At 42.3% G+C, this 11,370-nt stretch overlaps 1 protein-coding gene across 1 annotated transcript in view; it reads left to right on the plus strand.

Moving 5' to 3' along the window:
- Positions 1 to 11,029, plus strand: part of LOC138632554 (metabotropic glycine receptor-like) — a 72,619-nt gene extending 61,590 nt beyond the window's left edge. Inside the window, exons 10-13 of the mRNA XM_069718203.1 lie at positions 1,894 to 2,040; positions 2,392 to 2,635; positions 3,220 to 3,767; positions 7,576 to 11,029. Of these exons, the coding sequence (XP_069574304.1) occupies positions 1,894 to 2,040; positions 2,392 to 2,635; positions 3,220 to 3,767; positions 7,576 to 8,547 (1,911 nt within the window). The 3' untranslated portion in view covers positions 8,548 to 11,029. The remainder of the gene's footprint in view (positions 1 to 1,893; positions 2,041 to 2,391; positions 2,636 to 3,219; positions 3,768 to 7,575) is intronic.
- The last annotated feature ends 341 nt before the right edge of the window (positions 11,030 to 11,370 follow it).

Genomic DNA, 11,370 nt, shown 5'->3' on the forward strand with positions numbered 1-11,370 from the left:
GACATAGAGCATTGTGTCTACATATATATATATATATATATATATATATATATATATATATATATTTCCTTTATGGCTGTACTGTAGCTTGCGTACACCACATTTAATTAATCATCCTCAGTTCATTAGATGTTAGCGATGAGAAACACACACAGACGTACGCTGGCACATTTGCTACCATTACCTTAAATTCATTCAAACTGCGTTGGTGCTAATTGTAATTTGGGTAAGTACTCCCCGTGGGTGTCTTCATGTGTGCTCTCTCAAGTCTGATGGAAAACATTTAATTCTCCTGCTTTGTGAGAAATGCAATACACCATCAGCGCTAGCCGTTCTTTCATTCTTTCTTAAGTAGTTACCTCACAAGTGCAAATCAGTTGAGTACACCGGGATAATTAAGCACAATGGGAGGAAGTTAATCTCGCACGGCGTCTGTTCCTGGAGCTAAATATTGGCTCTCTCTGTCCCCTGATTTGCTACTCAAACACAGCTAAACAACTTGGACACAAAAATCGAGTCAAATGTGATTTATTGTTTTATTGTATAATACAAGCCTCTCTCACCATGTGTTTCTGTGCAGGAATCCAAGTCAGGAGCAGATTAGTGCCTGCAAACACTGAACTGAATACATTTGAACATGTTATACACAATTTACATAGTTGCATGGAATAAAAGAAAACGTTTAAACAAATAGAAAACTGTGCTGCAGTCGTTCATTCATCAGAAGATGTTTGTCTTATCTTTTACCTGTTGGGAGTTGATGATATTTCGGGATTTGACCTCTAGCAGCTGACAGATGGAGATCGACTTCAATAAAGAAAACTGAAGCTAAAACTGCAGTCAAATATACTTTATGGGAAGTTATTGACTGCAGAAATCCATACTATATTAAATAAATTATATAACAAATCTCCTATAGTGTGCATTTTTCATAAACTGCAGTCCTTAAAAAAGTAATTTACTGAAGATTGACAAAGATCAGTATGTTGTGGGAAAATGTGTTCACCTCAGATGACCTCTTTGGCCAACATGTAAATTCTGTCAATCAATCAATCAATTAAGCACTTTCATACAAATTCAATGTGATACAAAGTGCTTTACAATAACAACAACAACACACACACACACACACACACACACACACACACACACACACACACACACACACACACACACACACACACACACACACACACACACACACACACACACACCGTCACCATCCTCGCTCAAAGCTATAAATAACAATCAGGGTCAGATGAACTCAAGAAACACAAACTATCACACAGATGTGTACTGAGGAAAGACCAGAGGTAGGAGTTATTAGAGTTAAATTAAATACTAAAATACAGGTTATGCCAATGACTAAAACCAACTAAAACTCAAATTAATCAATATAATTGACTTTGAAGTTAAATAAAAGTATAGAGTAAAAGGGAAAACTAGTTGAAATGTAAAGAAAAACAGCTATAAGAATAAATACATAAATAGAATTCACATAAAATACTGAAATATATATACAAAGAAGTAAAACCAGATAAAATGTATAAATGAAGAGACAAATAAGTATATAAATTAAATTAAATGTATGGCCAGACTAAAAAAGAATTATTCATTTTGTTTTTAAAAGCATCAACACTTTCTGCGGCCCTCAGGTCTTCAGGCTGTTCCAGAGACCACAGGAACAAAATAGTGCCACACCACAGCTTTTAGTTTTCAATGGGTGATATTAAAAGACATGAGGGCTCTAGAAGGCTCATACAATAAAAGCAAATCTCATATAATTAATATAAACATATCCTTTAAAAAAAAAAATCCAATCATACATCTTTTTCTCTTCTTCTTTTAGGTTCAGTGATGTCATTCTTTAACCGTGCTCTCCTTCTGTTTTAGTTCCTGTCCAAAGGGACTCAGGCCCGGGACGATATTGCCACCGAGGCCTATGAGGAGGAACTGGACATGGGAAGATCTGGCTCCTACCTCAACAACAGCATCACCTCGGCCTGGAGCGAGCACAGCTTGGACCCCGAGGATATCCGGGTGAAGCATCATTTAGAATTATTGGCACATATGAAGTCTGGTTTCCAACCGTTTAGTCCAAATATATTCACATTTCGCGTTATTCTTCTAAAATAGTCCCAGTAGAAGGTGTGACACTGGTTTCTGTTACTGTAATGGAACAATAACTTGTGTTTATATAATAAAAGAATACGTTTCCGTCATGGTACACGTGCTCAAACTAGAGATTCACAATTTATCTGCTCAAACAGGCTCAGCACATCTAGAATTACGTTTTGACGAACCCAAATAAGAGCATAACATGTCTGTTATTCAAACTTGGAAGTTAACTTTTATTATAAAGTATTTAATCTGAACACCTTCCTGTTTTAGGATGAGTTGAAGAAGCTGTACGCCCAGCTGGAGGTCTACAAATGTAAGAAGATGCTCGCCAACAACCCTCACCTTCAGAAGAAGCGCAACTCCAAGAAAGGCCTTGGCCGCTCCCTCATGAAACGGATAACAGAGATCCCCGAGACCATGCACATCCACCGCCAGTGCAGCCGGGACGACGGCAGCGAACACAGCAGCAACCGCAGCACCTTGAGGAGAAACCCGTTTGAGCCGAGCCATCACGGTAAAACCACCTGCTTGATCTGTGAGAGCATATCACATTAGTGTTTTCAGAGTGTGCAAGTCTTTTTAAACTGACTTTCAAAATCCATATAAAGTCTGTTAATGTTACCTTGCTTACCTGAGGCCATATTGTACACTCTTAATTCAACATATAATGAGGTTCTGTGACTGGTTGGTTTTTCAGCCTGCAAAAACGACCAAAAAACTGAGAATAAAAGCTGAACAAAGATTTTTTTTCATTAAGAAAAAATAGGTAATATTAAGAAAACCATCTCATGAAACACTGAAGTTAGAGTATGATATCTAGACCTTTGTCACGTGGACATTTTGACTTATGGGATCCATCTTTTAAGAACCATGAATATCTCATTTCTAACAGTTGTTTCAGTCTGAAAGAAAGAGGTGTCTGAATGACAGATGGACCAACACAGTGACATCCCTGGAGCCTGGTTTATTTTTAGCCATGGCTACAAATAAATAAACGTATAAATTATAAATGATCTTATTTCAAAATCAGAAGAAAATACGTGTCATGAGTAAATGCACTCTACTTCCACACTTGTCTATTGATATATCTTCCCTCAGGAAAAACTCGAGACGACTCTCTGAAGAACAAAGTCATGGGCTTGAAGAAGTCACTGAGCTACGACCACGTCTGTGACCAGGACGAAGATACTGAGAGCCAGACCGGCTCAGCTGCAGGAGACAAAATGACTCCTGTCGGAGGCGGCGGCGAGGGATCTCTTCTGGGTTCTCTCATCGGCCGCAGACACGCCAAGAATCAGCTGGAGCCGGCTGCCACTCCGCCGAGACTGGAACCGGCCGAGTCCGTGCCGCTGTTCTGGAAATCTGCCAGCGCTCACAATCTCACGCACGAGAAGAAACCCGTACACCTGCGAACCTCCATCATGCAGAAGTCTCTGAGCGTGATCGCGAGCGCCAAGGAGAAGATGCCAGGACTCACCAACAAGACTCAGAGCGTGGAGGACGCCAGTAAGAAGGGTCTGAAGGGACAGGAGGGGAGGATGCTGTCAGAGGTGGATGAGTCACCTGAGCATTACCCCAAGATGATCATCAGCCAGTCTGTCGAGTACTCCAAGACACCCATGAAGATGGGCATCATGAAACAACAGGTACTTTTCCGAATAATTACATTCTTAATACAAAGTGATTTTTTTTGCATTAATGTCTAGCTCCAGTGCTGAAATGAGATTGGCAGGAAACTAATCAGCAGTCATTTTCATAATTGGTTGTCATTTATCAAGAAAGATGACAAATTTGTTTTATTTAGCTCCCTTTCAACTGTGAAGATTTTTAAAGGTGTAATCATTACCTTGGAGATACATTTAATATCAGCTTATTGGCTTCTTTGGAGGTTACAGCTGCATCTCAGTGGATGGCCTGGTGATGATGATGTTAGGAGGAGGATGGGAGGTGCTGAGGGCCACAGAATCCAAAAAAGGTGGATTATTGGAATCCCACAATGCCTTTGGAGCAGGACTTTGCTAAATCTACTGGGACCATCAAAAGCATTGACGCTGCTGAGCTGTCTCAGCGTCACTTTGCCTTTTAGTTGCAGTAGAGATAAATAAGAATTGTGGGAAAGAAAGACAGGGGAATGTCACGCAACAAAGTTCTGCGAGTTAAACCGGGGACTCAGCTGTTTGCAGCATTTTCGTTCATGGGTCACGCAGCCTAACCACTCAGCTTGATCTTTAAGCCTGTATTAACTGAATTGTGGCCTCATGAGGACAGCAGACACCAACTTGTATCACAATTTTTTTTTCAATTTAAGATTATTTTTTGCCTTATTGCCTTTTATTCAGATGTCGATTGACTTGCAGCAGACACAGAACCATATAAGCATTCATTTGGAGTTGTGTTCAGCAGCTTGTTGCTAACTTTAGCACACAGTGGGTTTTTAGAGCCGTCTGCTGAAAACAGTCACCCGCTGTGGCTGAAAACAACCCTGATGAGATCAGAGAGTGAAACTGTAAAGTCTCCAGCTGTAAAACCTACAAAACCTACGACAAGAAGCCTGTCAGCGGGATGATTGGCCTCGCCTCAGCGTGAAAAGTAGACACACTTCTCATGACCTATGTCATGTGATGTCGGTGGGTGCGGGGGGGTTGTTTGCATGCTGCTAAATCAGCAGGAAAGCTAAGCTCTAATTGCTTCTTTGTTTGTAGTTATTGTGGACTGAATATTCACATATTTGGGGTCGACGGTTGTCCATTAATCAATACATTTTTGGCTTTTGTTTCACTTTTATTTCACTTACAGTTCCATAATGACTTGTTGTCGAGGCGTTCACTTCACTTGTGTCTTCTTTCCTCTGTGTATATGTAGAGCTCTGCATGTGTGTGTGTGTGTGTGTGTGTGTGTGTGTGCATGTGTGTGTGCGTGTGTGTGTGTTTGTGTGGGTGTAGCGGGGACTGAAATTAAGCAACACAAGTTGCAACAGACTGGTTGTTTATTCTGGGTTCTACCATTCTGTCGGTATCATAGGAAACAAGTACAGTCACGTTCTCAGAATTTTGATACCAACTTGGGACCAAAGTATCCGTTCTTGTGATATCCCTAGTACTACATGTAGGAGTACTGACGGAGGTACACAAATTAAGGCACAGTCATGGTTTTTGAAGCCTTGGTGATGTAATGCGGTGACACCATAAACTGTATATAAAAGTGAACGGAACTTCCAGATCTGTAAAATGAGGCCAGTGTGGAAGTGCCTTAAATTGCAATACCACTGAGGCCCACTAGGGGTTGGCTCCAAAAAGGCTGAGGGCTCCACAGACTTCCATTAAAGATGCTGTAAAGTAGAAATGAAAATGAGTTTTAAGTTCATCACACCACAGAAGTATGGGTTGTTAACTACCCATCAAAATTTGAATGAAAAAAAACCACCGACAAGTTTGTTCAATTAGGCTTTGAAATCAGTCTTCTCTGCTCTGAGACTGGGGGGCGTGTCCTGAAGGAGCTGAAGCTCCGCCCACTCGCTGGAAGGTGTTCAGTGTCCTGTAGGACAGTCCTGTGGCTGCAGTTCTTTTCCCCACTAAGTCTGACATCCAACCTCTCGGGTGACTTCATGCATGATGTCACACTGGTCCTCTGTCTGTCTGGTGGATGGAGCAGCCTGCTTTATGAAAACAGAAAACAATTTTAATTTATCTATCCAATGAGTGAAACATACAGATGCAATCAAACCCAGCTTGTCCCCCTGAGCTGTAACACAGGAGTCAAACTGGACACCAGAGACAGCAGACAGTGAGTCTCCAACTACTTCTAACACACCTTCATTACAATAGTGGAGATAATAAGAGCAGAGGACTTGATTTAGTTCTGTAACGACTGCAACATGAACAACGCTGCATCACATCACATCAATTCATTACATCACATGTCAATTCATTACATCACATGTCTATTCATTACATCACATGTCAATTCATTACATCACATGTCTATTCATTACATCACGTCAATTCAAACTTTGAACCTGCTCAGGTCGAGCCGACAGTCTTTTTCTTCCACTGCTGTCCCTCCTCCTCCTCCTCCACCACAACCCTCATTAATGGGGAGGACTAGATCTCCTCTGGTCCATGTTCACCATCACCCCGACATGTAAAATACAGAGTTACATATATTATAGTTCCTTATCGTAGCTAGATGGACACGCATAAAACAATCGGCGGTTATCGGAGCATTTTCCTCTGAACTCTGCTACGAGCTCAATAGAAGCTAATTAGCACGTTAGCTCCCATTTCACCAAAATAAAGTTATTCTACACCGAGTTACTGTGGACAAGTTATCTAGTATAATTATAACAAGCACACAGAACTTGTGCTGAGTGGTGGACTGCTGGCGGCGGCGGACGCTGCCGGTGTGACCGGAGAATGAACGGCCGGGAGGACGATGCTCGGTTCGGCTCCGAGCTGCAGGACGAGCGGTGCGTCCATGAACTCCATCTGTCTCCGGTGGAAGTTGAAACTATCCACCGTGAAATGATCACTGCAGAGGCGGCTGTTGGTGTTAATCCTAACGTCTCCTTTAGCTCTTCACGAAATCAATCCACCTCTTTTTCCTTTCTTCATCAGTAGGACATTTAAATAGAGATGCAGCGCTGCTTTGGAGGTTCTTGCTTCCAGGAAAGATGAACTTGCAGGTGGAGGGAGACGTCCTGTAGCAGCCAGCTGATGTACAACAACAATCTGACTACAGCAGGAGGAGAACTGAAGTCCTCTTATTCAAATGAGCTGCAGGCTTTTATAGCGTTTCACCGTGTGAGAGGAGCCATGCAGAAGGTTATAAACCGGCTGTGATCTGACGTAGATAGGTTGTTGTGACGTAGATAGGTTGTTGTGACGTAGATAGGTTGTTGTGACGTAGATAGGTTGTTGTGACATAGATAGGTTGTTGTGACATAGATAGGTTAGAAAAACTAAAAAAAAACCTGAGCTGAAGACGGGTGAGAAACTGTTTAATGGTCTAACTCCACATTTCAGTGCGACAAAGTTTTAAAGCTTTGGACATGCTTTCAGAAACTCATTTCACACATTTATAATGTATTGAAAAGCAAATCTTGGAATTTGCTTTACAGCATCTTTAAACTTTAAAGTCAATTTTTTTTTTCATGAGTCATTATGGTACCACAAACCATTTAATACATGAAGATCTCTGCTGGTGTATGATATTACATTCAACTACTGTACTGTGCTACTTTTTTGTCCAAATACCTTTTGGTTTGTTGGGCATACACATTAGAGATGGGAACATTTTTGGGGCATGTTTTTATTATTTTATATCGTTTGTAAACCCCCGAACTGTTACAAATAGTAAAAACTATTTGTTTGTTGTTGCCGCTCATGCTTCTCCAATTATTTCCTTCATTCTGTAATTGATTGATTGATTTGGTATTTTACCGTTTGACTGTAACAGGTGAGTGGCAGCCAGCCGTCCATCTGCTCTGAGACCGGAAGGAACCTTTATGATGTGTCCGAGGTTTGTCCCTGGGAGCTGGAGGAACCTCAGACTCCATCTGAAGCTAAGACGCAGAAACACGTTTCCATCGCTCCCGGAGAAACCACCGCGGGCCGGAGAGGCAGCAGCAGCTCCGGAGTCAGCAAAGGTAGTCGGTCCCAGCAGAGGCAGAAACCGGGGCAGTCTCCCTCCAACAGGCGCCGCTCCAAAGATAAAGGAGGAGAGAGGGAGGAAGGCAGGGAAACGCGCAAGTCTCGGCCGCCCAGGTCACCCCTGCCGCTCAAGCCAGACGTGTGCCCCTGGGAGTTTGATGAGCAGCCCATGTTGGTACGAGATTCAGATTCAATCTCTCCAGATAGAATCAGGCGTAAGAAAAGCGTCACACCCACTGACGGGAAACCCAAAGGGCTCCACTCGGACCACTCCAAGTCCACAGGCAGCCTCTTACAGCCCCCGTCTCTGATGGTTGAAATCTGCCCATGGGATTACACCAGCCCGCCGTCGCCCAAGCAGGAGAAGAGCTGCAACAGTCCCACCACACACAAGAAGAAACGGAAAGGCTCCTGCTCGTCCAACCACAAAGCCGAGAAGGAGAAGGCGAGGGAGAAAAGCAGAGAAAGGCGGAGCTCCTCCAGCAAGCCGCCGTCCGAGAGGCGACGGGTTAGCCAGTCGTCAGAGTGCAGCGGCCCGGTTTCTGAGCGGCGGAGGAGCTCAACGAGAGACCCAGAGGCGATGGAGGGCAGGAGGGCGGAGCTTTGCGCCCAAGAGGCCGAGCGCTCACACACCAGCTTGGCTCAGACTAAAAAATCACCAGAGAAGAAAGACGGCTCTTTGGGCACTAGTTACAAACCTGCAGTCATCAGCGGGGCAAAAAAGGTTGATGTTTGCCCGTGGGACTTTCAGGAGCAAGACTCTGGGGAGAGGGCATGATGACTGGTGTGACGATTGTATTTTTTGGTGTTCACAGACTGACAGCAAAGAGAACAAAGCAAAAGACAGATAAAGATAAAGTTTTTCTCTGGGTCACCTTCGTGGAAAAGATATTGTGAGGAAAGGGACATGTATTCTGCTGTCCATTGATGCAATCCGGACGTAACTATTTGCTAAAACAGCAACCATCTCGTTGTTACATTGAAGTGAATGCAACCTTGAAGTCACTTTAAAAGACATGTTTTGTCTGCACTTTTGCTTGCACATTTGTCAGAGTTACATAGTTTGTACGTTTTACCACATTGAGTAAATCAAAGTGATTTAAAAATGAATCATACCAGCAGATCAGACAATCATTCATCCAAGAACTGCAGTGGATTCTTAACCTGAGCTCACTGAATGCTGACATACGCTCCCCCTCTACGCTGACGATATTCTACTTCACGCAGCGAGGCCGTGTGTCCACTGAAGCGTTTTTTTTTTCCAGCTGAAAACGGCCAGCTGAGAGCGCTTTGGAGGAGCAGCGGTTTTTTCAGCTGAGACACTTTGGTTGCGTGTCCGCGGAAGTAACGGTTAATTGTTAAAGGAACCTAATTTTGGAGATAGTTTGTGTAATCAACTAATACAGAATGTAAAAATGTCAGCACAGAGAGGAGTGTACCTGCTCTGGATGAAGGGAAGACTGATTGGTTAGAGAGGACGGACCTGCCGATCCATGTGGGTTCATGAGATTAGTGTGAGGAAACATCTCGGTGAGTACCATTGTTTGGTTCAAGAGCTAGACGTTAGACAGAGCCAGGTTTAAGGACTTGTTTCGTACGAGCAGGACACAGTCTGAAGTGTTGTTCTTTTGTCTGAGGTGTTTGCAGAGATGAAAAAGATATGACGTTAGGTCTTTGTGGCGATTGCCCCGCACCTCCTTCAGTGTAATTGGACGGCTTGGAAAAAACTGACAGCAACGAGTGCAACGTTTTACCCAAAGTTGACCATTTTTCAGCTCTCGGTGACCGGCTAAAAACACTGAGACCAGAAAAAGTGCTCAGCACTTTGTCACGCTGCTGCAAATTGGAAAAATGCTGCGCTCCCATTAACAACCATTAAAAAAATGCTTTGAAGGGCACGTAGCCTAAATCAGTGGAGACTTGCTGTAAGATGAAAACAAGCAAGACTTAAGGATAAAAAAAATTTAAAAAAAATGGGTTATGAGCTCTGAGATGCTGGACCAAAGCCCCAGACACAGCTGTGATGCCTTATCTTTCGGCCAAATAAATAATCTATGGCACGAAGATGATCAGTTAGATCTGAAAAACTTTGGAATAACAAAGTATTGTACTCCAGCTGAGGAAGACTGTATGTTTCAGTAAATGTTCATATACAGTATGTGTTTTTCTAAAAAAAAAAAAAAAAAAAAAGCCATCGCATGTGGCGAACTATCAAGCATCCAATAACTAAATGTTTATTGGTCAACTTTTACTCCAATATGACAGTGGAACTTTAGATGTTGTTGCCTATGGTATTTGTCTCCTTATGTACCACATGATGCTTTTGAAACGATGTGCATTGCTATCAATAATGTACACACCTATTTCAAATGGCTTGCAGCCACAGTCGAGCAGTACTGAAATATCCATGAGACTCTCCCGTCTGTTGATATTTATTTACTGTTTTGCTCTGTATTCTTGCCCTGGATGTTCCATCTTTTAAAAAAAAGACACTAGTAGCTACACATGCAGTGAAAATGTGATAAAGGCTTTCAAGGACCAAAACCGAGCCCGACTTGGGTTGGATGATGGAAGTAATGCATTTTGACTCCCTATCACACAGTTGCCCATTTTTACATCTGCCTGAATGCACCTTCCTTTCAAAATCACGATGATGCATGACAAAAGTTTCTTTTTTGGCCACTTTCTTGCTGACAGAATATGAGTAATGTCAGCATCATCATCTCCAACAACAACAACAACAACAACCGTCAGCCACCCACTACTGACACCTGCAGTCACACACTGTGGTCAGTCTAGCTTCATTATGATTGTGTGTGCATGACAGTGAAAATACAGGGACCGTGATACACTAAAACTCACCTTAAAGATTTCAAAATATTGCACGTATCATGAGGTATTTAAAGAGGGCTTAGTGTAGGAGAAAAGGGGATTTTTCTAATATAGATTTATTCATCACATAGGAAGGAACTTCCTGTGTAAGATCAGCATCTATAAAGGGAAAGGCTTAATAAATAAACATGACCCACCTCTCGAACTTTCACAGGCTTTTTTTTTTCCCTCTCAGATGTTTTGAGGCTCTTTGAAATGAAGCCTCATCATTTTCCCACTTCATGTATTTTATGCTTGTTATACTGTATAGTGTTGCTCCAAAAACTGTTGTAGCATCCACATGGGATTATTTCTATTGTACATTCATATTGTGTTGCATGTACATACAGTAAATACTCAATTCTGAATTAAATATTTCTATAAAAACCCCACTCATCTGATTTTCAGTTCATTTAAGGATATCAGCTAAGAGTCAATTCAGTATTGGTTTTTTTTTTAGGTTTACATCAGTATTAGATCCGTACATTATATCTCGATCACCTGCTGCTGTCTATAAAACCGAAAACAATATGCAACTCCTCCCCAGCACACATACTCTATCACACATTTTTCAAAAACCCAGACACCATGGCAACCTTAATCTGAGCTCATCAGTGGGAAGGAGGTTGAATTATCAAAGCAAAACAACAAACTCTGTGTTGTTTCCACCTGAGAACACCTGCTTGTGTCTGCCACTCTTCCAATTCAACTACACTCATTTTAGCTTCCT

The sequence above is a fragment of the Brachyistius frenatus genome, unplaced genomic scaffold (genome assembly GCF_029030835.1).
Source record: "Brachyistius frenatus isolate BFR_SWC_R1_liver_20210118 unplaced genomic scaffold, ASM2903083v1 Contig_188, whole genome shotgun sequence".
Taxonomy (NCBI): domain Eukaryota; kingdom Metazoa; phylum Chordata; class Actinopteri; family Embiotocidae; genus Brachyistius; species Brachyistius frenatus.